At 39.1% G+C, this 27,931-nt stretch overlaps 1 protein-coding gene across 1 annotated transcript in view; it reads right to left on the bottom strand.

Annotated features, from left to right (window-relative positions):
- Nucleotides 1-1,075: 1,075 nt before the first annotated feature.
- Nucleotides 1,076-27,931, bottom strand: part of LOC149844910 (6-phosphogluconate dehydrogenase family protein) — an 80,155-nt gene continuing 53,299 nt past the window's right edge. Inside the window, exons 5-10 of the mRNA XM_089997387.1 lie at nt 24,170-24,252; nt 23,929-24,024; nt 22,131-22,273; nt 8,753-8,837; nt 1,466-1,545; nt 1,076-1,363 (exon numbers count right to left, since the gene is read on the bottom strand). Coding sequence (XP_089853513.1) covers nt 1,273-1,363; nt 1,466-1,545; nt 8,753-8,837; nt 22,131-22,273; nt 23,929-24,024; nt 24,170-24,252 — 578 coding nt within the window. The 3' untranslated portion in view covers nt 1,076-1,272. The remainder of the gene's footprint in view (nt 1,364-1,465; nt 1,546-8,752; nt 8,838-22,130; nt 22,274-23,928; nt 24,025-24,169; nt 24,253-27,931) is intronic.

Genomic DNA, 27,931 nt, shown 5'->3' with positions numbered 1-27,931 from the left:
TGCTTAAGACAATTTCGTGTGCTAAGAGGCTTACGTAGCTCCTCACCTCTAAGGCAAGTTGTGTGCCACACGGCCACAACAACCCTCCAAGCTCAGATGAAGTGCAGGAAAAAAAAAACTGTGACATTAAACTTAATTGAATGGTACACTATAACCAGTATAACCTATGGTCAGGACATTGGTCAATTTTAAATCCTTGTTCTCTGTAAACTGCAGCCTACCATTGACCCTTATGGAGTTGGAAAAACAAAAACCATTAGCTTCATAAGCCTCCTAAAATACCAAACTCATTGTTGGTTCATAAATAAAATGTCGTTACAATCATGGATCATATTGACAAGATCATGCCTGAATCCATCTAGCTACAAGATTCTTTTATATATCTGTCTGAGCGCTTCCCTTAGGGCACATTTGGAAACCAGAAAGATGCAGGGAAAGTGATGCAAAACAAAAAATCAGTACGGATTTTCTAACTTCCAAATGAAAGACTTTTTCGCTGAGAGTTTTTCTAAAAAGTACACTTTTTGATAGGAAACACCTTGGGGGGGGGGGGGGGGGAATGTTTTCTACCAAGAGAAAATTTATTTTTACACTCCCCACCACTCATCCTCACATCTTATCACCACCACCCACCATTACCACCACCATCCTCCTCTCTCATTTTTTCACATTTTCCCACTCTGTTTTTCTCATGCTACACAATCAAGCGAAAAAATTTCTTTTGTAAAATTTCTCATATCAAAAACTCTCATAAGCAAAACTTTCTTTTCCTATGAGAGTTTTTCTCTCTTTCGAACGTGCCCTTAGGAATTAGAAGAATAAAAGCAATGTTGAATCAATAACTTAATCTGCACTAAAATTTCAAGCGTTGCCTAAACAGAGAAGAGAAACTTTTACAGCCAAAAGCTTGATATCTTGGCCGCGTAGTTAAATGGTAGGCTATCTAATGTCTTGGCCACTTTATGGTGTTTTAGTCTCAACAAACAAGAAAACCAATCAGATCTTCGAGGCATACGTAATAATTAAAGCATATTACAGGAAATGATTGTCAGCTATCTGGCATTTCCACTTTTAAATTATTGTTTTCATTATAACGGAAGAATGTGCGCAAAAAGGAAAAAGGATAAAGATGACACTCACTATGTAGATAGCAATGTAAGGTTAAAGACGGAAACACCAGATAGTTGACAATCATACACATTACACATTATATGAAAATAAAATTCACGCAGGCATTGCATCCATGCCCTACATGATCTTTGTTCATTCCCTTCACTTGTTCTCATCCTTTCCAGCATAATGATGGCGGAAGATGCATGAGAAGTCCTTGACTGAATTCCCCTTCTCACACATCTCCAAGTAACTATATTAAAACAAAAATACATGAAAAAAGGAGAAAACAATGAACATGCCAGTGTGTATAAATTCTTTAATGAAATTCACCAATATGATTTATGAGGCTTACATCTCGTGTGTTTTCAAGGTTAACGGAGATCTGAGACCAACCTCTTGCGCTGCTGTTGAAGCTAGGCCTAAGTCCTTAGACTGAACAAAGCAATAATTCTTAATTCTACATGCTGATTATTTTAACAAATACATAGCACATTCAAAAAACAAAAATTAGCTCAAGATGCATAAGAATCACTCCATCTTCACAGGGCACATAACTTATGTACTCTGTTCTGCTGGAGAACAACAGAAGCTCTACAATCCAACTCAGGGATCACATAGAGTTCAAGGTTAAATTTGAAATTAAAATACTTTTCAACTTGGCACTTACACAAGTACCTTGTTCCAGCTGGTTGATACATACTAGGGCCAAATTAACCAAATAGCCATAGCAGCTCATGGAAGTTTGCAGCAGCGTAGCATAGTGGAAAAGCATAATGAATGTATTATTATAGCACTCCAGCATGAAATGTTGATTTATTAACACCCTTCTGTGTGTGTGTGTGTGTGTGGTCATCGTGGAGAACTATATGGTACATGATACCATAATTCATATCTATAGATGTATAAATGCAAGGCAGGGCTTTCTCATAGAAACGGCAGAAATATTAGCATGATAATCATTTTAAGCAAATGCAACATGAATATAGAACATTTATATTAGCTGATGAAACATTGTGCAGCTCAGCATTACTATTCAACCTGTTACTCCTTGAGCACAAAAGCACAAGCATTGCTAGTGAATAACACCGCTGAATCAGTAAGATGTAATATTTGATAAGGTGAAAACCATAAGGATTCTATAAAAAAGAAAATATTGTTTTAATATTCTATTAGGCTTCAGTACTTGTACCATGACAAATACCAGTTTCAAAGAAGTGGATAGAAGGGGTCAAATGACATAGCTGGATGGTAAGGTCACACTATCATAACCAAGGGGTCTTGGGCTTGAATCTCACAGGGGCTATGCCCCAGCTTGACTGTAAAAAGAAAGGGAACAGAAAGCCTCTTGAAGTCAGAGTTTAGTGCTCAGTACGTGATCTTGACAACCAAAACATGACACCAACTTATCAAAAGACTAACACACCTTTGACAGACCTAATTTTACTCCATTAGACGAAATGCCAAAAAATATCAGAAATCATTGATTATACATGCTGCAGGGGCTTATCTGAACCTATACTTTTGTGAGAAAGACTCAATGTTGGGTGATCCGTAGTCAGGGCCTCTATTCATGCTTGGTATGGCCCACGCAGCCTATTTTCCACACAATTGTGCTACAGTTATAAAGATATTATAACTTCACAATGTTGTCTATGGTTTCATTTTCCCATCAGTGGCACAAGCTTAAAGAATACATCCAGTATCCTTGACCATCCGGTTATCATGAATTTCCATCTTTCAATAGGATATGCTCAAGATGACTACTTGGTGCTTAAAGCACTGGAAAAATAAACTTCTCAAAGATACTATTATGTCCTTCCAGATTCACTTAGCGCATGCAAGGTGCATTAAGAGGCAATGCTCCTCATCTAAACTAATTGTAGAAACTAATATCTTGTATTGGCACCTAATGGAATGAGATCGCCTTCCTCCTTTTGGGTTAAATAAGATAGCTGGGCCAGGTAAAGATGCACTGTCTCAACTGAGTAGTCTCAAGTTTGAATCTCTCCAGGAGTTACTGAGCAAGCTGTAAAAGTATCTTCAACAAGATACTATATTCAAGAACCCAATGTTCTTGATGAAAGACAAGTGCACACATGCACAATAAGAACACAAAGAACACTTGCGCACAAAAGCACAAATCAATCAATCTCACAAATGCACTAAGAAAAAAAAATGAATAAAAGCTTTATTGAATACTTGGGCTTTGACCCAAAGCCATGCCAAAACACAAGGGGGAACTCCCCTATTTATACATAATGAGAGTCCTTGGAGGGGCTCCCAATGTGATCGTTGGGACCCCTCCAACGGTTATAATTATAACCGTTGGAGGACCCAACAATCACATTGAGTGGGCCCCTCCAAGTTCTAAAACAAAAAAGAATAAGAAAAAATAAAAAGAAAACAAAACAAAACAAAAAGCAAAAATTACATACATATTCTCAAAAAAGAATGTGTAAAAAGATGAATATAACCTTGCGGCTGAAATGAAATAAATATATTATATATATATAATAGGTAGATACATATACATATATTATATGTATATGTATTACCTTATATATATAAAATATGGATTACAAGATTTGATTACATAATTTAACACCCCCCTCTCAAACTTAGGGCAGGATGACCGAAAGTTTGTCAAGGAGGAAATTGAACCGTGGAGCACACAAAGCTTTGGTGAAGAAATCTGTCAATCGATATTCTGAAGTTACATATGGAAGATCTTTAACTCCTTTCAGATACGCTTCCAGTCCATCTCAATGTGCTTAGTCCGCTCATGAAAAGTATGATTTTTGGCAATGTATATTGCATTTTTGTTATCACAGCATAGCTTGGTAGGCCTTCTATTGTGATCCACATGTCTTCTAATAGCTGATAAATCCATACAATTTCCATGGTAGTAGTTGCCATAGCACGATATTCAGCTTCAGTTGAGGATAAAGATATATTTTGTTGCTTCTTGCATCTCCAAGAGATTAACGAATCTCCTAAAAAAACACAAAAACTAGTGGTGGAGGGTCACCTCCCCAGTCAGAGTCAATATAAGCAATTAATTTTAATTCAGAAGAAGATGATAAGAATACTCCCTTATTTATTGTACCATTTATGTATCTTACAACCCGCAGAATTGCACTCATTTGAACCGATGTTAGTGCATGTTGAAACTGACTTGCAGTATGAACTGCATGAGAAATATCTGGTCTAGTAATACTCAGATACATCAATGATCCTACAAGCTGTCTGTAGGAGGTAGGATCAGAGAGGAATACTATCATCAATCTTCATTTTGGCTCCTATTATAGCAGGAGTTCCACAAACCTTATCATCCGTAATACCTGACCTGTCAATAATCTCAGATACAAGCTTAGTTTGAGATAAAAAATACTCTCTATGTGAGTATGCTACTTCAATACCCAAAAAATAAGTTAGGAATCCCAAATCAAACATTTCAAATTTATCCTTCAAAATGGATTTTATGCTTTTAACTCCTTTAGAATCACTTTCAGTTATAAGCATATCATCCATGTATAAAAGCAGAATGACAATCCCTGTATTGGTTTTTCTAACAAATAAGGTAGTATCAATGAAACAGGATGAAAAACCATTTTCTAACATTACGGAGTTAAACCTATCATACCAAGCCTTGGGGGCGTGTTTTAAACCATAAAGTGTTTTGCGAAGGCGAAAAACTTTCCCTTTGGGAGTCTCCATTCCTGGTGGAGCATCCATATAAACTTATTCATTCAAATCACCATTTATGAAGGCATTTTTAACATTCATTTGATAGATGTTCTATTTGTTGATTGAGGCAACGGTGATGAGACATCGAATAGTGACCATTTGAGCCACATGGGCAAAAGATTCTTCATAGCCAAACTCATATTCTTGACTATATCCCTTAGCAACTAATCTCGCCTTATATCTCTCAAGAGATCCATCGCTTTTAGTTTTTACTTTAAAAACCCATCTACATCCTACTGTTTTCTCACCCTTAGAAAGATCTTGAAATTCCCAAGTCTTGGCCCTTCTTAGAGCACCAAGTTCATTCTCCATAGCTTCTACCCATTCAGAACATTTTCGTGCTTCCTCAAAATTTCTAGGTTCTATGTAAGAATGAATGGCACTAAGACATACCCTATATTTAGGTGAAAAAGAATCATATGAGATAAACTTAGAGGGAGCTTTCTTATGTCTTTCGGTTCTTTGCAGGTTCTCCTCTCTAGGAGAAACAGTCCTACTGGTGTCATCATATCTTTCAAGAGCACTTCTAAAGGTGTTTTTATCTCTATGGACATAGGTGATGAGCTCTCTAGATGATCCCTCATCGATATGTTGATGAGGAGGAGGCAAAAGAGAGGTGATAGTTTCCTCGATTTCATTATCGCTTGAGTCATTCTGAGTTGACTCATCATCACTTGTATCATCATCTAACATTTCAAATAGAAAAGAATAATCCACATTTTCATCATGAGATTCAAAACTTTCGAAACCACTAAGATTTTCCAAAAAACTCACATTTCTAGAGACATATAATTTGTCATTTTTTATATCATAACACCGAAAACCCTTTTGGGTTTCAGAATAACCAAGAAAGGAGCAAGAAATGGCCTTTGGGGAAAGCTTATTATTTTTAGCCGTAAAGACAAAACATTTACATCCAAACACCCTTAACCTGATGTAGTCAGGTTCTTTCTCGTATAATTTTTCAAAAGGAAAAATTTTATTCAAATTTTTGGATGAAAGTCTATTTATGAGATAAACCGAAGTAAGGGTTGCCTCAGCCCAGAGGTTTTTTAGAATGTTTTGTGAAATAAGTAAAGTTCGAGTTGTTTCAATAATACGTCTATGCTTTCGTTCGACTAATCTATTTTGTTGAGGAGTTTTTGGGCAAGATTCTTGATGGATAATACCACAACTTTCAAAATAACTCTTGAATTCATTTGAGAGGTATTCTCCTCCGCAGTCGGATCTAAGAATTTTCAAGTTTTCATTGAATTGATTTAAAATCATTATATGAAAAGTTTTAAAAGTCGAAAAAACTTTATGTTTATACTTGAGAAAATATATCCAACAATACCTAGTATAATCATCAACAAAAATCATATAATATGAGAATCCTCTTTTAGATATCACAGGAGCCGGACCCCATACGTCGGAATGAACGATTTCAAAAGGTTTTGTTGTAAACATTGATCTTTGATAAAAGTGTAAACTTTTAATTTTCCTAAGAATACATTCATTATATACAAAATCTTCTTTACAAAGGTGTTTAACAAAAGGTAAATATGAAATTTTAACAATGTTGGGATGTCCAAGTCTCTTATGCCATACATGAATATCCTTATTTTGGACAACATTACAAAATTGATTCTTTGGAACTTGGAGAGAGTCAACATAGTAGAGATCTCCTCTACTAGAGCCTTCCCCAATCAACCTCCTAAACCGGTAATCCTGTATCCAACATTTATCAAAAGAGAATTTTATATTGTAACCATGGTCCGAGACTTGATAAACTAAAAGCAAATTCAAATTTAGTTTTGGTATGAATCTAATTTTTGGAATAAAAAAATCTTGTTTTTCGAAATTGCCTATTCCTTTAATTTTAAGGGATGTTTCATCCGTCGTTGAGACAAAAGATGGAAAAGAACTTTTAGAATATTCAAAAAGAGAACAAGCACTTGGGGTCATATGAAATGATGCATCAAAATCTAAAAGTCAAGATATCTTACCGGGGGGTGAAGAGGTTGACATAGCGGCTCCGAAAGTTCCTCCCTTGAGAAGAGGTTAAAGAGCTTCCATAATTTATTGTAGAGAAAGAGACTCATTGGAAGAGGATGACCGTTCTTCCGGTTGAGATGTGGTAGCCATTGCAAGCAATTTCTTCCATTTTGGGAAAATAGGTCTGATATGCCCCGATTCTTTACAAAAATGACAAGTTAGTTTGCTATAGTTTCTTTTTCCACTTTGCCAATTTCCTCCTTGATTTTGATTCTTAAAATGAGGAGGTTTGTAAGTCTTCACATGGTTACCTGGTCTTGAAACGACATTCACTCCTTCACCTTCTTCTTGAATAGAAAAGGTGGCAAGGATGCTAAGATTGCTTTTACTAATGCCCATACGGGTTTCTTCCCCACTCAATTTGGTAATAACATCTTCAATAGCGAGAGATGTGAAAGAAGAAAGAAGAGACGATCGAATTTGTTCAAATTCGGATCTAAGACCATTTAAGAAGTTAAAAAAGCGATCTTCATCAAGTTGTTTGTGTCTAAGCTCGATAGCTTCACCACTCCATTTGGGTTCAAGCATAGCAAGCTCGTCCCAAATGGAAGATAATTCGGCAAAGTATTCTCGAATAGTCATCTCATTTTGTTGTAAGGTCAAGGCCCTCTTTTAAAGGTAATACTTGTGGGATAAATATCTTGAAGTATACATTTTCTCAAGGTATAGCCAAGCTTCGGAAGCCTTCTTGAATTTGATAATGTTGGCATTGATCTTAGTTTCAACGGATGAGAAAAACCAAGATAAAATCTTGAAGTTTTTTATTTCTCATTCGTCAAGTTTCTTTGAATAATCTTCAAGAGCCTTTTGCCTCTCTTCTCCTTCAAGAATCTTTATATCTCCTTTTTCCATAATGGTAATTTTTTGTTCGGGCTCTAGTATCGAACCTTGAACATACCCCCAAAGCCCATTTCCTTTAATATGGGCTTCCATATTACCGGCCCAAACATGATAGTTTGAACCATTGAGTTTAAACCCGAGGGAAAAGTGTGAGTCTTTTTCGCCCATTAGAGAGGATAAAAATAAAAAAGGAATACGTACCTCAAAAGATTTTTAAGTCTTTTTTGACAAGGAAAACTTCTAAAATATTGGCCGAAGGAAATGATCCACTCCAATCTCCAATAGCTTGAAGGCACGTTTTTCGAAGTACCCAAGAAGGTGGAGAAACACATGATCTTCCTTCCTCAAAACCTTTTCTCTGGTACCATGTAAAAGTATCTTCAACAAGATACTATATTCAAGACCCAATGTTCTTGATGAAAGACAAGTGCACACGTGCACAATAAGAACACAAAGAACACTTGTGCACAAAAGCACAAATCAATCAAATCTCACAAATGCACTAAGATAAAAATGAATAAAAGCTATATTGAATATTTGGGCTTTGACCTAAAGCCATGCCAAAACACAAGGGGGAACTCCCCTATTTATACATAATGAGAGGCCTTGGAGGGGCTCCCAATGTGATCGTTGAGACCCCTCCAATGGTTATAATTATAACCGTTGGAGGGCCCAACGATCACACTGAGTGGGCCCCTCCAAGTGCTAAAACCAAAAAGAATAAGAAAAAATAAAAAGAAAACAAAACAAAAAGCAAAAATTACATACATATTCTCAAAAAAGAATGTGTAAAAAGATGAATATACCCTTGCGGCTGAAATGAAATAAATATATATTTTATATATATAATAGGTAGATACATATACATATATTATATATATGTATATGTATTACCTTATATATATATATATATAATATATATTGGATTACAAGATTTGATTACATAATTTAACACAAGCATGCGCGCACACACATGCAATGTATGCTCTTGATATAAATGAGCAAGTTCACATACCATAAGCTTGCATGAGAATCCACCCTCGTAATTCCTTGAAGAAGGAACACCTTCCATTACTCCCGGAACAGGATTGTAACTGTCACTGTTGAAGATCAAGAAAATCAGGAACACTGTTTTCATGGAATCAAGATCTGGCAATGATGGATATCATCAACAGTATACAGATTTTGAAATGCATGGGAAGGAATGTACAATGTATATATGCAAATAATTTTAGGATAAAGCTTAGGCCATGTGCAATTTAGTTGAAGCCATCAACTTTTATGCACGCATCATATGTGCACGCTTTGTAGCTTCAGCTAATCCCTAGTAAAGAATGAGTTCTATCCTGACCAGTTTTGGCCATGCACCAAAACAGTCTCAATACAAGAATCCACACACTATAGGCATTTCAATTATTTTTATCTTATATACACCAGGATGAAACTACCTTCAGACAGGAACAGGCTATCTTCAAATAACTAAAATTTCTACAACATTAAACAGTGGCATTCAGGTAGGGATGGACATCTGGTCGGGTTGCCCGCGGCTTATCGGGTACCCAGCTCGATTCAAGCCGGGCTCGGGCCAAGTCTTGTAATAACCGTGATTTTTCGCTAATTACTTTTGTTTATAAAATAAAATAATGCGAAATATGCAAAATGGGCCTGGGATCCGCATTTTGGATCTAGGACCCATAAAGGGGTATATATATAATTAATATCATTTATGTTTATATGTATTAAAAATAATAATAAAATAAATATTTAAAATAAAAATATAAATCTAACACGAGGATCCACAATTGGATCCATTTGGATCCAACTTGTGGACCCACATCGCATGGGTGAGACGCGGACCCAACCCGGGGTTGGCTTTCGGGTCCCGGGTCCGGACCCAGACTGCACCTTGTGGGCAAGAAAAAAAAAGGGGGGGGAAAACAAGGTTAAAGGGGTTCAACTGCTACAGGGATGAACCCAACACTGAGAGGAAAAGGGGGAAAGCGTTAGGGTTCAACACCCTAACGTTGTGCGAATCAAGGTGGGGTGCGAGGCCGCCGGAGAGAAAAGAGGGAAAGCCTATCCCCTCCTTCCTTTTCGGGGGTCCCCCTTCTTCAAATGGGGGATCCCGAACCCCTTCTCTTGCACCCTCTCGTTCTCCTCTCTTCCTCTTTCTCTGTCTCCCTCTCAACCCCTTCTCGTTCTCCCTCCCGATCGCCCCTTCGCTGCAGCACTGTCGAGGCTCGACCAACCTTCCTCCGCTACATCAACCTCCTCCAAAGCGTTGGCTCTAAGGTACGGGTTCCCTCTTGTGAAAATGGATGAGAAATCGAACCCCAGTTCGATTTTGTGATTTTTTTTTATGGAATCAATGGAAAAAGATGGGGAAACAGGGTGGATCGATTTCACGGCAGACTCAGCCGACTGGGTCGGCTGGGTCATGCCCTATATAAAAAAAATGGGTTATTATAACAAAAATATATTTATTTTTGTGGCTGTTCAACCTTGACAGCACACACGGGCCCGGACTGGGGCCTGTGCATAGGCTGTCAGGCTCAGCCTAGCTTGGTGAGTCATGCTTGGCCCAGTCCGGCCCGTGGGCCAGACCGAGGTCGGCCTGGCAGGGTGGGTCAGACCCGACCCAGCTGACCCTAGTCAGCTGGGCTTGCTGGTAACCCCAGCCGACTGGGTCAAAACCTTTGAAATATATATTTTAAGAGTGTTGTGAGTTCTGTGAAAAAAAAAGGAAACCCCAGCCAACTGACAGTTGGCTGGGTCCAGGCTAAATTATAGGCCCAGCCGACTGTCAGTCGGCTGGGCATGAACCAAAATTTGAGTATAAATAAATAAATATATATATATATATATAGTGCTGCCTTTGCAGATTCCGGACTCTTGCCGTTATAAAGTTTCTTACTATGTGCTTGCTAGAAAGAAGTTTTCATATGCTTATGATTAGCAAGTTTTGTGTGAGCAATATTCAAGGCAAGGTTAACAAAATGGGTATTTTGCGAATATGTACCAATCTGAAATTTTAGGTCATGCCGCATGTATGCAGATGCACAAGAAGTCACACATGAAAAAGGGAGTCATGAATAAAAGCTTGCATGCGATGTAATTATTTGAATTAAACCATGCAGTTGTCATGAAGCAATGCATCGAAGGAAGCCATGTAATTGACATGGATGTGAATCAAATGGAAGAAATAGATAAAAATATACCATTAACATATCTATGCATAGTAAATGAAAGCATGCCATTGAGTTCAGTATGTGCATTACATGAAAACTGGAACGTGTTACTATCATGTAGACTAAATATAAACATGCTTTAATTATTCTTGGTTCACGAGCATGGTTGAAATTTTCTTATATGAATGAACATATGGAAGATATGTGATTTATTTTCATTATGTGGCATGTTGTTATGGTTTTTGTTTGGGGTGCAACGATAATCGTAATGAATCATCGTGGGTTTGGTAGGCCCTGAGCTTTGGCTTGCTCTTTCTTTAATCATGTCAAATGCATCACAAAAATCATATTTATTTCTGTTGCATTATGTTCACACTTTTCCGCGGGCGGTGGTCCCGTGATGACTGTTGCAGGGTTAGATGCGAGTTTTTGCCTTTGTTTTTGCATGCTGAATTACAAAACTTAATAACTGACATTTAATAAAAACATAATAAATAAGAACAGTGTAACATATATGAACTGAGATCTCCCATCTGAAGAATGGGCATCTTAGATGTTCGGTTTTGGGGGACCATGAGGATATAAAAACTCTGTGTGCTTTACTTTTATCCCTGAACCTGATATTGAAGTTCTTTTTCCTGGCTACGGTTTTAGGAAGAGTCTGCCACTTTACCTGGGGATGGTGTGTTCGACATAACTGTTGTTTTGGTATACCAAGGAAGTGACACTGGTGGGCGTGGAGTGCCCCTAGTGTCCCCGACATTAGATGTGGAGGTCTAATGCCTGAAGGTGATTCGGTCGAGGGCTAAGTTGGAACCCAGTAATAAAATACAAATTGTGTGTTAAGCTACCTTGGGAACCTAACTTGACCTCAGAAAAATTATACCTGCTTGGTGTATCCGCGGGCAACGGTAATTAAAAAGAGGAACTTAAATTGTATGCATTTAATAGGACATGCATATGAAAAGAAAAACTTTAATAAAAGATAATAAAGTGTTCATGCATTTGCACATAAATCATGCATATTCCTGCTATGCACTAGGACATGCATCTTTTATATGTTCCCTTAATTGTTATATGTTGGTGGATGCATGATGTTTAAGTTCTAATGCATGTTAAATATACTGCTTACTTACATTGTGATTCCTGTTATTGATTTATGTTTTTCATGTTTAATAAATATTTCATATTGCATGAATGCTTAATTGAATTATGTAATTGTCATAATTGCACTCCTCTGAATTATTGCATGAAATCGTATTTGTGTTCTTTATGCTCATTTATTTTCATTAGAGGGATTTGTACGCAGAATTCTTCGGATTTTTGACCTCCTTCTTTCTATGGTTTTTCGCAGTTTTTGGGAGAGTCACGAGTGTCACGTACTTGCTAGACAGATCGCAAAGGGACAGCGTGGCTCAATCTTTTTTCTTATTTACTTTTATGTCATTAAAATAACTCTGATATGTCTTTTGTAATTATTGTTAGATACTCTTTCTTTCGTAATTAATAAATAATAAGTTGCTATGGTTTAGGATGATAAGTTTAAGCTCTATTGTGGTTAGTTGTGTTATCCAATTGGGAGTGAAACTGTAAGGGCCCCGGGTTTCTGGAAAGATTTCTGCAATGGTTTAAAAAAAATCCGCATTTTCAAAAAGTATGAGTTGGGGTCGTTACAAGTCTTAACTCTTGAGAACCCAGCCCGAAACATGTTAGGCCAGGCCCAACCCCACAAGATACTGGGTCGGGCTCGGGCTTAAGTGGTGGCTTGAGTCAGGCCCATATAGGTCCAAAAAACAAAAAAAAGAGGGGAAAGAATAAAGCCTACACAATGATTTCATATTTTGAACAAAAAAAAAAACAATTTTAATGGCTGCAATAGGGTTACTGACATGAAGCAATATGCTCGCATCCCTTTTTTATTTTTTTTGCTCTCTCTCTCTCTCATGTTGCACTGTTGCAGTGGTGGGGGTGGTCACCTGAGAGATGCAGCTCTTTGCAGCTAGAGGGACAATGGGGAGAGTGGTCGAAGAAAGTGGTAGTGTAGTTTGGTAGTCTGAATCTGTCTCTCTTTGGAGGTTCCACCTCGACCCTCGGGTGGTCTTTGTCTCACTCTCTCTTGTTGGCTGGCTGAAGAGGCCTCTGCACCCTTTTCCAATGGACCTCTCTCTCTCACACACACACACACATCCCGACTCAGGCCTACTAGGGGGGGGGGGGGTCACGGACATCTGTTCAAAAGCCCGACCTGATAATAACTGGGTCGGGTTTCCGGTGGCTATTCCGACTAATCGGGCCTTTACGGGCCCTGGTTTCGGGCTGGCCCGAACCAATCCGATGTCCACCCCTACATTCGGGGGCAGCAAACTTCAAAAAAGTTCACAATTATGTTGTACAAAACTAATGCCACCAACATTTTAAACTGTTGTTGAAATCCCAAAACATAGTGTCACTCTCATATTGCTGGTACATTGTAGTTAATCCCACAAACACTGGGAAACATAGTGGTGATAAAAAACAATCTATGAGCCAAAAATCAGATATGCAACAAAGGCATTTTGCAAACTTGGCCATGATTTGATATACAATTCTTTCTAAGAGCTATATTTAATGTAGCTAGGCAATTTATCGCCTAGTTGTTTTCTAGCAAGCAAGCAACTTGGACTCGTGTCGGTTGTATCTTAGAGTGAATATGCTTATTATGTAACTTTTATGTATGACTTCACGAGATATACATGGATATGTTTTCTTAAGCATAAATCTGATGTTTTCTCTAACTTTAAACTTTCATAACATTGTGAAAAATAGATTTGAAAGTAACATATCCATTTTTCACTCTGATTCAGGGAGTGTTTCTATGAAATGAGTTTAACAATTATTTAGACAAAAATAGAGTTATTCACCAAAGATCATGTCCTCATACTCCTCAAGAAAATGGTCTTAAAAAAAGAAAATATAGGCATATCATTGAAACTGCAAGAACATTATTTCAAACAATGTTCCAATTTTTTTTTTTAAAGAGTCGTGTTAATTGTTGCTTATCTCATTAATAGAATGCCATCAAATTCTCTTAAAAATGTTTCTCCAATTAAAAATTTACTTTACACAAGAAGTTTTGGATGTAAATGTTTTGTTCTATATGACCAAAATGATACACTCTCACTCAAAGCTATTCCTTGTGTTTTTTTAGGATTTGTCGATAATAAAAAAGGATATAGATGTTTTAATCCTAAAAACAATAAGTTTTATATTTCAAGAAATATAACATTTATTGAAAAGGAACCCTTCTTTGTTTCAAAAGAGCCTAGGAAAGAATCAGAGTATTCATTTTTATTTGATGTTCTGCCTAAAAACAATGATGTTTGTAATGATTGTATCAATGTTGATACTAATGATTCTATGATTAAAAATGCTATTGATGCTATGGATAATGTTGAGAACTCTCAAGATGTATGTTTACAATATTCTAGACGTGGGCATGAAAAACCTCCATGTGCTTTAGAGAAATATATACAATCAAATTATAGAAGCTACTAGGCGCTCCACCAAGTCTCTAAACCACCAGATTATTTTGTTTCATGTGAGTCCTTTGCACCCAAATATCGAGCTTGCATTGCCTTAATACATTTCTACATAGAACCTAACTCATACTTTCAAGCCAAAGAATGCCCCAAGTGGATAGATGCAATGAAACTAGAAATAGACATTTTAGAAAATGCTAAAACATGAAAATTTCAAGATTTACCTATAGGCAAAAAATCTATAGGATGTGAGTATATAAGGTTAAAACTAAAAGTAATAGAACTTTAGAAAGATATAAGACTAGGATAGCGGTTAAAAGATACTCACAAGAATACATAATAGACTATGAAGAAACCTTTGCTCTTGTAGCTTGTATAACCTCAGTTAAAACCTTAATAGCTATATTATTTGTTAAAAATTAGTCCAATTATCAAATGGATGTTAAAAATGCATTTCTTAATGGAGAACTAAATAAAGAAGTTTATACAGAGGCTCCACCAGGTTTTGACATTCCTAAGGACAAAGTTCTTCATTTACGAAAAGCCTTGTATGGTATAAAACATGCTCCAAAAGCTGAGTATGATAGATTTAGTGGGTTAATGATAAAGTTTGGATTTAAATTGTGTTTACTTTATTTGTTAAGAACACTGATGCAGATAACATTATTTCGTTATTGTATGTGGATGATATGATTGTTGAGAATAGATGGTTCTTTGTTTAAGTTATTTTATATTAAAGGTTTTTTGAAATTTTGTCCTCATAAGGACTTAGATGTAATTTTCTCTTTTTGCCTCTCTCTATTTAATATAGAGAGAAGCCCTAATTAATGAGGTTAACGAGTTCTATTCTCACAGCCGTCTCTCTCTCTTTTCTCTCTCTCTCTCTCTTCCTCTCTCTCTCTCTCTTCCTCTCTCTCTCTCTCTACCTAGGGTTCGGGTCAACTCTTCTCTTCTTGAACATGGTATCAAAGCTGACGATCTAAGGAGCGTGATCGATCTGATCTTTGGAACGTGATCTACACCAAACATCAAGTACTCAAACCAGGTGTGGATTAAAATTTTTTTTAGATCTGATGACAGATCTGGCCTAGATCTGTTATCAGACCTAACGAGCATCGTGGGAGTGAGCCCTCAGGTCTGGCAGTCGTAATTTTTTCTCTTGGGTTTTCACATGCCGTGACTTCTGGGTGTGGCAGCTGATAACAGATCCTATCTTCGTATGGCTATGTCTGCTGCCATGATGTGTTTATCGTGTCCCTATCGTGACTGTTTTTTTGTCCTTTGAAGAAAGGAACTTCCTGTTTGTGGCTGTCGTGATTTACAGCATCTGTCAATATGATTTCAGCAACTGCTGTCGTGATTTTAAGCCTCTGTCGTGATTTCAGCATCTGCCGTGATTCTTCATGTTGTCGTTATTATTTTGTTGTCGTGATTGCAACTGTTGTCGTGACTTCAGCATCAAACCTACATCTGCTGTGACTCTTCATGATGTAGTTATTGTTTTTCTTGTTGCTGTCGTGATTAGTTTAAGCATTTGAAGCTCTGTAGTGGAAACAACACGCTTGTTTTTCTCTGTTGTGCTGAAAATCATCATGTTTATGTGAATTTTTTTTTCTGAGGGAGTCTGTGTTGAGTATAGGTGCTGTCGTTGGTTCTGGCTGATGCGTGATTGTTATGTGTGTGGGCTGTTGTTCAAGATTCATGTGTGTGGGCTGCTGTCCACTACTGTCGTGGAAATTGCAGACTTGATTTCTGCGGTGCTGGGGAAAATTCTCCTTTTGTGGCCTGTTGTTCCTTACTGACGTGGTTTCTTTTTGTGAACAACTGCTAGGTTGCTTGAAATCTGTCCAGATTTTTATCTCTGTTGGAACAAAAATATTTTGTTAGTATGGCTGAAACTTCAAAATGTGATTCAAAATTGGAATATATTGGAGAATATAAAACATTTGCCAACCCCTTCTCGTATGGCTCTTCCGTAAGGTTGAATGAAACCAACTATGCCAGGTGGTCCAGAACTTTTATGATGTCGGTATCTGGACATCGTCGAAAACATATTTTGTTGGAAGGCGAACCTACTGAGAAATTGGGAAAATATGTTACTTGGGATGAAGATAATGACATAGTTATGTCATGGATCATGAATAGTGTCGAACCCCATATTGCAGATGGATTGATCTACTATAATACAGCCAAACTGATGTGGGACAATCTTCGTGATACATACTCACAAGAAACAAATGTGAGTCGTATCCTGCAAGTCGAACAAGAAATATATAATTTGCAACAGAGAGATCAGACCTTGGCCCAGTACTATGCCTCTGTCAAAGCTGCGTTTGAAAGACTTAATGCTCACAGGCCCCTGTGTTGCTCGAAGCAAAAGGATCATCAAGAACAAACCATGGTTGTTCGTTTTCTTACAGGTCTTTCTTCAGATTTTTCTGTAGCAAAAGTTCAAATGTTGACTGGATCAGATGTTCCCACTCTTGCTGATGCTTACAATCGTCTGAGTAGACTTGCGATCTCTCTGCCACAATCTCAGCCTGTGACTCAGTCATCTGCTCTTGCTGTTTCATCTAGTTATGGGCGTGGAAATATTCAGAATATCAAAGGACGAGGACGTGGACGTGGTATGGGAGGCAGAGGAAAGCTTCAATGTACATTCTGTGGAAAATCTGGACACTTAGAAGATCGTTGCTGGGATAAGCATGGTCGGCCAACCTCTACTTCATCAAAGTCATATACTCCTGAAGCAAATGTTACTACTATCGAGGCAACAAATGTACAAGAAAATATCACTGCAAATGAAAGCAGTATCACCCTTAGTCGTGCGGAATATGATGAATTGATCACTCTTCGACCTTTGAGTTCCACCCCTCCTGTAGCTGGTGTTGCCTATTCAACCGGAAATTATCTTCATCCGACCGATAGTAAGTGGGTTATTGACTCTGGTGCATCCAGACATTTGTGTGGAAATTCACGTGTTTTTTCAGATCTAAAGGATATTAAGGCTCAGCTTGGAGTCTCCTTAGCCGATAGGAGCTCCTCCCCGGTTGTTGGTCAGGGAAATATTTCTATATCCTCCTCATTACAGTTGAAAAATGCTCTTCATGCTCCAAACTTTCCTCAAAGTTTACTTTCTGTTAGTTGCCTTATAAAAGAACAAAACTGTAGAGTCATATTTGATCCAATGGGTTGTCATTTTCAGGATTTGCTGACGGGGAAGAAGATTGGTGGAGGCTATGAAGAAAATGGAATTTACTACCTACATTATCCAATGGGTTATGTTCATGTTGCAGTGGAACATTCATTCAGTCCTGTTCAGTGACATCGTCGTCTTGGTCATCCTTCATTGTCAAAGCTTCGGTCGGTATTTCCTCAGATTCCTTCCACCACATCATTTCAGTGTGAAACATGTCAGTTGGGCAAGCATCATCGAAGTTCGTTCCCTTCGAGTCAGAGTCAGTCTAGTAATAAAGTTTTTGAACTTCTTCATGCAGATGTATGGGGTCCTAGTAAGATTCCTACTAGGACTCAGTGTCGGTATTATCTTGTTATTGTTGATGATTTCTCTAAGTTATCATGGGTATTTTTAATAAAAGAACGATCTGAAGTTCCAAGTATTATCAAATCCCTAATTCTTGAAATAAAAACTCAGTTTGAATCTATTGTCAAGATTGTTCGCACTGATAATGCTCTCGAGTTTAAATCAAAAGGTCTCTTACAATTTTACCAAGAGCATGGCATCCAACCCAAAACTTCCTGTGCCAATTCATCTCAACAAAATGGGGTGGCTGGGCGAAAACATCGGCACCTCCTTGATGTTGCCAGGACCATTATGATTCAATCCAATGTTCCTGCGTTATACTGGGGTGATGCGATTACCACTGCTTGCTATCTGATCAACTGCATGCCTTCGTCTTCTGTGGGTGATCAAATTCCATTACATATCCTAAAACCTAATGCCCCACTTTTTTCTTTCACACCAAAAATATTTGGATGTGTTTGTTTTGTACACAAACTTGGCCCTGACCGTGATAAATTAACCGCTCAAGCTACAAAATGCATATTTATCGGTTATCCAAAAAATCAAAAGGGCTATCGATGTTATGATCCGATCTCTCGCCGAGAGTATGTCAGTGTATCTTTCCTGGAATCCTCTCCATATTACTCTAGTTCCGGTTCCCCGTTGCAGGTTGATCCAGCTGAATCTTTTCCATTACCTATACCTCATTTTCCTTTGGAATCTGTGCCTACATTACCGAACCAAACTTCATCCTCTTCCAGATTTAATAATCCTCCATTGGTATATGTGCGTAGATCTCCACTTCCGCAAGAGCCTTCATCTTCTTCTTCTTCTCCTGAGGTAAGTTCTACTGACAATAGTGATCTTCAGGATGATGATAACAGGCCTATTGCTCTACGAAATGGGACAAGACAATGTACCTTATATCCCATATCTCATTTTGTCTCCCATGCCAGAATTGGACATCAGATGAAGTCTTTTATTTTAACCTTGTCTGCTGAAACTATTCATCTGCACTATCAACAGGCAGCACTTGATAATCGCTGGAAGTTGGCTATGCAAGAAGAAATGACAGCTTTAATGTCTCAGCATACCTGGGATCTAGTTGATTCCCCAGCAGATGCTGACATTGTTGGATGTAAATGGGTATATACAATAAAGTACAAATCTGATGGTTCTATTGAAAGGTACAAGGCCAGATTAGTCGCGAAAGGGTATACTCAGACATATGGAATTGACTTCTTTGAAACTTTTTCTCCTGTTGCACGGATGGGTACCATCCGTCTTGTTCTCTCAGTAGTTGTTCAGCATGGTTGGAGCTTATGCCAATTAGATGTGAAAAATGCATTTCTCTATGGGGATCTATCTGAGACCGTTTACATGCAACAACCTCCAGGCTTCGAGGTTGAGGGGGAGTGTCAGAAGGTGTGTAGATTGAGAAAGGCGATTTATGGCTTGAAACAAAGTCCTCGTGCATGGTTTCAAAAGTTGTTTGAAGTAATGTCAAGCTTTGGCTTTAATAAATCAGCAGCAGATCATACACTTTTTATAAAGAAAACTAGCTCTGGCATAATTGTTATGGTGGTATATGTGGATGACATCATTCTTATAGGAGATGATGTGAAAGCTATTGCTGCCACAAAGGCTCATCTTCAAAAACACTTTGTTACAAAAGATCTTGGTTCACTCAGGTATTTTCTGGGTATAGAAGTTGCTAGGAGCCGTGAAGGGATGGTTTTGTCTCAACGAAAGTATGTTCTTGACTTATTAAAGGAAACCGGCATGTTGGGAGCTAAACCAGCAAATATTCCCATGGATCATAAAGTTCTGTTGTTTGAAGAAGGGTCAAAACCGGTTTATAGCAAAAGCTATCGCTCCCTAGTAGGAAAGTTATTATATGTAACTGTGACCAGGCCGGATATTGCTTTAGCAGTAAGCAAAGTTAGCCAGTTTATGGACAAACCGACTGAGGTACACTGGAATGTAACCATAATGATTCTCATATATCTAAAATCATCCCCTGGAAAAGGGTTATTGTTCAGGAAAGGTGGAACTCTGGAGATAGTAGCCTATTCTGATGCTGACTATGCTGGATCTGTAGTAGATAGAAAATCTACCACAGGATTTTGTGTGTTTTTGGGAGACAACTTGATTTCATGGAGAAGTAAGAAACAAAATGTGGTTTCCAGGTCGAGTGCAGAATCAGAATATCGGGCTATGGCCCAAACAACTGCTGAATTGATGTGGGTTTGCACTGTTCTTCATGACCTCCAGGTGAAGGTTCCCTCTCCAATGACCATGATGTGCGATAACAAAGCGGCAACATATATAGCAAACAATCCTGTCTTTCATGATAGAACAAAGCACATTGAGGTTGATTGCCACTATGTAAGAGATATGATTCAAGCTGGTCATATCACTACCAAATACCTAAAGTCGGAAGACCAAGTTGCAGATATGTTTACAAAGCCTCTTGCAAGGCCAAATTTTTCAAAGTGTTGTGACAAGCTGAGCATGATTGATATCTATGCTCCAGCTTGAGGGGGAGTGTTGAGAATAGATGGTTCTTTAAGTTATTTTATATTAAAGGTTTTCTGAAATTTTGTCCTCATAAGGACTTAGATGTAATTTTCTCTTTTTGCCTCTCTCTATTTAATATAGAGAGAAACCCTAATTAATGAGGTTAACGAGTTCTAGTCTCACAGCCGTCTCTCTCTCTTTTCTCTCTCTCTCTCTCTCTCTCTCTCTCTCTCTCTCTCTCTCTTCCTCTCTCTCTCTATCTACCTAGGGTTCGGGTCAGCTCTTCTCTTCTTGAACAATGATCATCACCGGAGAAGACAAGAAGCAAGTAAATGATGAAATGACTGACTTGGGTGATTTGTGTTATTTCTTAGGCATTGATGTAGCCTTTTCTCTACGTGGATATTTATTGTCTAAGACTAAGTTTGTAGCATTTATTATTGCAAGCTCAAGGATAAATGATGACAAAGTAGTAGAGGCTCTAGAGATGATAAACATAAAAATAAAAAGTGGCGATGGGGAACCATTAAAAAACCCCTCCTTATCAACAATTAGCTGGGGCTCTCATATATTTGTCAATCACCAGACTTAACATTACACACAGTTTATACAACAAGTCATTTTCAACATGCACCTACCTTAGGGCACTTATGTGCAGTTTTGCAAATTATTAGATATATCAAGACATCTATCAACAAAAGGCTTTTATTATCTCCTATCTCTTTAAAATTAATTACTTATACTGATTCTGATTGGGAAGGAGACTCAAATGATAGACGCTCAGTCGTAGGTTTTGTGTGTTTGTAGGTGACTTCTTGATTTCGTGGAAATGTAAGAAACACGAAAATGTCTTTCTCTTCAACAAAAGTAGAGTACCATGCCATAGAGACTACGACTTCTAAATTGGTATGGTTGAAAAAACTATTAGAAGACCTGGGAGTTCACATAGTAGAACCCTCAAGATTATGGTGTGATAACAAAAGTGCAATTTACATTGCAAGCAATCATACATTTCACGAGAGAATCCAATTACATAAAGATGAATTACCACTATGTTCGTGAGGAATTTTTGAAGAAGACCATTTACTTGCCATATGTAATATTGATGGACTTATTCACGAAAGCTCTTCCATCTCCTAGATTTCATTATCTCTTTAGCAAACTTCCACTTGTGACACCATAAGTTTAAGGGAGAGTGTTAAAATGTACTATATATATTAGAATGTATTTAGGTTATATATGTAAATTTATTCTTTTTTTGTATTTTTATGCCTTTTAAAGGGTATTTTTGTAATTTGGTTGGGCCAGATAGCTAGTCATTAGAGCTGCCTAACAGCTAGTTATTCTAGCCATTAGGAAGCTCTAATGGCTAGCGACCTTGCCCCTCTTGTATATAAATGGGACTAAGTCCCTTGTGTTAATATGCATTCTTCTTGATGCGCTTAAGTGTTAATAAAAATATTAGTTTTAAATATTGAGTGCTCTCTTGTTCCATTGTGTGTGTGTGCTTTGTTGCGCGTGGTCTTGCCCATAAGTAGCATTTGTATTTCTCCTATTTTGTGGACTACTTCATTGCACAACTATATTAATGTTGAACTAGAAACATTCAATAGACAAAGACCAGTGAGAAAGGAACATAGAGACCTGCTCCAACAACGGGCACTTGAAGAATTAAAGATATTTGCTAATGTTCTTGCAGTAATTCCAAGAGACTGGCCCAGAGCATATGCTTCAGAGACCCCTGCCATGCTTACTGCCATTGCTAAATTATTGCAAATTTTGGCTGCCTGGGAAAATAACCATTCGAAAGGCACATGAATTAGCATTTAATCAGAATCAGCAGGAGACAAACAACAGATTTCCCAAGAAGCCACCTACAAGAAAATTATTGAGACACCAGCATACATAAAACAAAGAATCCACCTTCATCATAGAGTGGCATGATTTCGACAAATCTGAAGCCAATCAGGTGATCATCATGAAGCCCCAAGCTATATCAGGTTGATTTGCAGTTGCATAAAGCACAACTTAGGAAAAAAAACATTTGGATAATCTTTTCTAATATTGATAATAGCTTTCACATCATAGACACCATTATCAGTTGATAATATCTCAAAGACGCAATTTCTTGAGGATATTAGAGTTTTATTTTAATATTGAATTCTCGGTATTTTAGAATAGGAAACACAAAAAGCAATACAAAGAAAGAATATACTGGCAAAAAAAATTCAATATCGTAAAGAAAAACTGAATTTTTCTGCATATAGAAGAAATAATGAATGAAAAAAATTACATTATACAAAAACTAAACAAAAAAATATTGCGATGATATTGTGGAATATTCTTGCAATATTTTCCTTTTCGAGCTACTTTCAGTTGCACCATGATTGTCCAAAATATTAGTGATGTGTGTCTATATGATAACACAAATATCACTGATATTTAAATTATCACAAAAGAATCACAATAAATTAATTCATAGAAAAGATTTAAGCATGGCAAATTCAAAATTTCACCAAAGTTAAATGGATGCTATTTAATTATGACATTGAATAAATAGAAATTTAGGGGCATATTTGTCTTTTCTAAAAAAATGCAAAACTTTAAATTCATAACATGCATTAAATGTGCTGCCACCTGAAGTGGGTAGACTTGATGATGAAATGTGGAGAGAGAGAGAGAGACATTAATACTTTATGATGTCATCTCTCCCTCTCTCTTTCTCTCATCTATACACTTAGAAACCGAATGCACTTATGGTTCTAAAAGATCAACTTTTACGTGCCAATCATTCTTAAAATGAGTTTGTCATTACTAATTAAAAAAGATTAACTCTTTTTAGTATTCTCTATATTTTTTATTTAACTTGCCAAGATATCTAAGAACATTTTTTTCTAAAATAACCTGAGAATATACATGCCAAGAAAATCTGGATATATAAAATAACATGAGAATATACATGCCAAGAACATTTTTTTCTAAAATAACCTGAGAATATACATGCCTAGTATATATATATATATAGCATGCATCTGCATGTATGGTTATAGATGCTAATTGCCATGGCCCTTCATGGAAGGTAACAAGTCCACACAAATTTTATACCTCTAACAAATTTAAAAAAAAGATGATGATTTGATGTGTGACGGGTCACCAACATGGGCATTCTAATAAATCTATAGGGAGAACACACTAAAAGAACACATCTGAAGTACAACTAACAAATCTGCCATTTTTATGAAATATGAAGGTAAAATGGAGAATTTATTATTTATAAAATAAGTTATTAGCTCAATCCGTTAAGTACCATTTGGCAATGCAAGAATGCCATAAGTACCCCCCACATCAAGTATTCAAAATGAGATAGCCTAAGGAAGCTTTGAAAAATAAAAACAAAATTATAGGAACCAGCTGACCAAAGGGCTAGATGGAGAAAACGTACAACACCATTTCCACTTCCTCCACAGTAGATACAATTTTTTCCCATAGAAAGAAACAAAGGTTTTGCAGCGACATAAGCTTCCTCTAGGCCACCAACCTGAACACCATAGATAAACACATAATTCTTATGTTGTATCATACAGCACTCTAAAGCACAGGTTTCTTAACATAATAACCTTATATGCACCAAAAAATTGAGTTAACAGTTTCTCTGGTCGATTTGAATAAGGTTAACAATGTACCATAAAAGTAAGAGTTCCAGCTTCAGCACCAACTACACCTCCAGACACAGGAGCATCCAACATGACAGGGTGTTCTCCATAACCTATGCAAAACATTAAAATTGGAGATTTGAGAATAATGGACAACATTTAAATAAGTCAGAGGTAAATGCCACAAATGGCAGGTACAATTTATAAATAAACAAACAGAATCCCAAAACCACAGAATCCAGAGACAATTTGTCGCATCAGGAATCAATTTGACTCTGGTTGCACCTAATGCCTCTTAGTAGGGCTGCACAACGAGCCGAGCTAGCTCGGGCTCGAACCGGTTAAGCTCAGCTCAACCTTGTTCGAAAAAATAAATGTGCTGAGCTTGAGCAAGGGCTCAGGCTCGATACATATAAACGATCTAAGCTTGAACAAGCAATCCAACTCGGATAAGCTTGATAAGCCCGATTACGTTTGACTCATAGTTATATAAATATATTTGATTTTATATATGTATATATTTTGTGATGCAGAGCAGGACTAGATCGGGCCTATCCCGCGTGACTCAGGCACGGCCAGGAAACCCGACCCACAGGGGATGGACGATCGGACCCAGGAGCTGGATCCGATCGCAGGTAAGGTGACCCGATGCAGGGACGTGACCCTGCGCACCTACTCCAAACGAGAGAAGGCCCGGATCGTCCCAGATCCATTTGCAGAGTGAAGACGTCTTGGGTCCAGGATCGGACCCGAGCCCCGGGTCCACTAGCAGGCTTTAAAAACCCTCTTCTAGGGTTGCGTGAGGAGAGAATCTGGAATATTGCAGCAGCAACCTTCTTTTTTTTTTGTCAGCAGTTTTTCTTTGGGTTTTCTTTTATTCTTTTCTATTGCTTGTCTTATTTTGTTTATGTTCACCCTATTGTTCGATTGAGAATCATATTGAAATAAAAGCAAGTGCCATCGTTTTCGGTGGACATTCTTCTTATCTTCTGCACATCGCACGACCGTGAGAGTCGTGCCATCGTCTTCCGCAACCAAGTGCATCGAAGCCGATCCCCTCGCTGCATCAAAGTGGTATCAGAGTGCCAGTCTTCCTCCTTCGTCAGCGGCATGGCTCAAGAGGCGAGGAACGATCCTACAAGTGAAAAAGAGCGGGAGAAAACCGATAACGAAGATCTAATGATGCGTATGATGCATATGATGACCAAAATGCAAGAAAATATGTTGCGCATAAACAAATAAGTGGCAAGGATATCAAGACGGCTGGATGGGATTGAAGGTCAGCTCGTCGCCCTAGAGTCGCCAGCGGAGCCGCACACAACGTCAATGCAAAAAATGGGTACAGGAGTGGGCGACAGTGTTGTCGGTCTCGTCAATGCTGCAATGATCGACCCAGCCCAACTGAGCCATCAGCCTGCCGTGCAACTAGAGGGCATTGGGGAGGATCTGCGCAGGAATGCCAGCAGCGAGACGCTCCAGCAAGGGGTGTCGTTTCTGAACCCTGGTGCGACTGCCACTCGGGTGGTCGGCGAAGCCCTCCAGCCGACCCAGGGGCCCATTGAAGGACCTCCCAACGTCGGCCTGGGTGCGCAGGCTTGGCACCGACCCCCCGCCCAGGGGCTGCAAGCCAGACATGGCCTGCAGGGCCTGAGCGTGACGCAGGGCCTGAGCGTGACGCAGGGCCAGGCTGCAGGCGCGCCAGCATCAGCCCGGGCCGGGGCTGGCCTATCGACCCTCCCAGCGCTCGTGCGTGGGGGCTCGGTCGCAGCCCACCAGCGAGCAAAGGGGGCTGATCCCTTGTGGATCGGACCGAACCCGACAGGGTCTGAGCAGGAGCCGAGACTAGTAAGGCCCAGACCCGGGTCCCGAGGACCATCCTTTGGGTCCCCGGGAGCGGGTCCGAGCCTCGAAACCCCATACCCGACTTACCCAGTTGGATTTGGTTCACGGTTTGCCCTGAACCAGGCCCAACCCACTACTTTTGATCCCCAAAATGGATCCAATGCCGACCCAAACCCATATCGGACCCAAACGGAGCTCCAATTTGAATTTGAGTCGGGTCAAAACCAGACCCATCTTGTTGTGGATCAAGGATCGAGTTCAAACCAGGCATTCTCACACCACAACTCGATCCATGATCCCACCTACCCCATACTGGGTCCGACGAATAGTTTAGGACTTGACCTAATCCAGATCCAATCGGGTGAGTCATCCCAATACTACACCAACCAAACACAATACCCGTACCAGACCCAACCCGTTAACCTATCCCCGATCCAGAACCCCGCACTATACCCGACCCACTACCTCCACCCAAACTCAACCCATAATCCAAACCCATATTATCCTGTTCCTACCCACCAAGAGCCCAAGACCTGACCAACCCTTCCACCTTTAGTTGGACCTCCTGTCGTATCGGTGCCTCAACACCGGCCACAGATGGTTCCCACTCACGGAGGGGCCAAACCGAGGCTGATTCCAGCAGCAGCTATGCAGATTCAGCAGAGACTGGCGCGACCTAAGCACCGATCACACGTCGTGGGAGTTCATCAGCATCAGTTACCAGGCGAGCAATACCGTGGAGAAGAAGACGAGATCGTGATGAATGATGAGGCTTTCTGAAACGAGTACCCTGCAGGAATGGTGGAGACCCGTTAGCAGAGAGCACCAGAGCACCCCTCCACATACGGAGTGAAGTTAGATCTTTCGGAGTTCGCATGGCGATTCGATGCGGAGCAGTTCTTTGACTGATCCTATCCCGTACAGTTCTTCGACTACCACACTGTTGTTGAGCACTGTCGTGTCTCTCTAGCATTCACTCGGTTGAGAGGCTTAATGCAGACATGGTGGGTTGAGTTGCAGAAGTCGAGAGAGCAGCAAGGACTAGAGCGCATACAAACATGGGAGGAGATGCAGAGGTTGATGCAGTCCAAGTTCGTGCTGTCAGATCATGCTGAGAGAGCCTACAAGGAGTACCTGACCCTGCGTCAAGGAACCCGTAATGTGGCGGAGTACACTGCTGAGTTCCATCATCTATCCCTACCAGTGCAAATCGAGGAGACCGCCCGCCAGCAGGTCATGAGGTATATTTTTGGTCTTCGTCATGCTATTTCTGATGATTTCAGTTGTGTCACAATTGAGTCCTTAGATCAGGCAAGCAGTTATGCCATGAATGTGGAGGAAAAATTGAAAATGAGGCAGAAATATAGGACCTCCCGTAGTGACCAGTCCAGTCGACCCAAGTCGAGTTTCTCAACCAGGGGAGCGAGCTCCCCTAGGAAGGAAGACTCAAAGTCCACCCCTAAAATAGACCCTAGCAAACCCGACCAGTCCGGACCCACATACAATACCAGATTCAAAGCCAAACCTAGTGAGTCTACCATCCATTATTTTAGGTGTCAGGAGTTAGGACATGTCGCGTCCAAGTGCCCCACCGTGAACAAGAACGCCCATCTCATCGAGGGTATTGTTGAGTCAGCATCCGATAATGAGAGTGAGGGTGAGTCATTGGTTGAGGAAGAGGATGGGAGGGAAGTCGTAGAGTTCGACGACAACGTCCAAAATTTATGGTTCATCCGTCATGTTTTGACCGCACCCCGAGAGTCGACCCCTGCAAAATGGTTGCGAAACAATATTTTTAGAACCCAATGCAATTATGAGGGTCATGCGTGTGATGTTATTATCAACACTGGTGTGTGTGTGAGAATATGGTGTCCAAGAGTGTCGTGTCCACCTTGAACCTGAAAACGGAGAAATTGTCTCAACTATACAAGATGGCATGGTTCAAGAAAG

The sequence above is a fragment of the Nuphar pumila genome, chromosome 2 (genome assembly GCF_984573655.1).
Source record: "Nuphar pumila chromosome 2, dmNupPumi1.hap1.1, whole genome shotgun sequence".
In the NCBI taxonomy this organism is placed as follows: Eukaryota; Viridiplantae; Streptophyta; class Magnoliopsida; order Nymphaeales; family Nymphaeaceae; genus Nuphar; species Nuphar pumila.
Note: the sequence above shows the minus strand (reverse complement) of the source record. Positions and strands in the feature narration are given on the sequence as shown.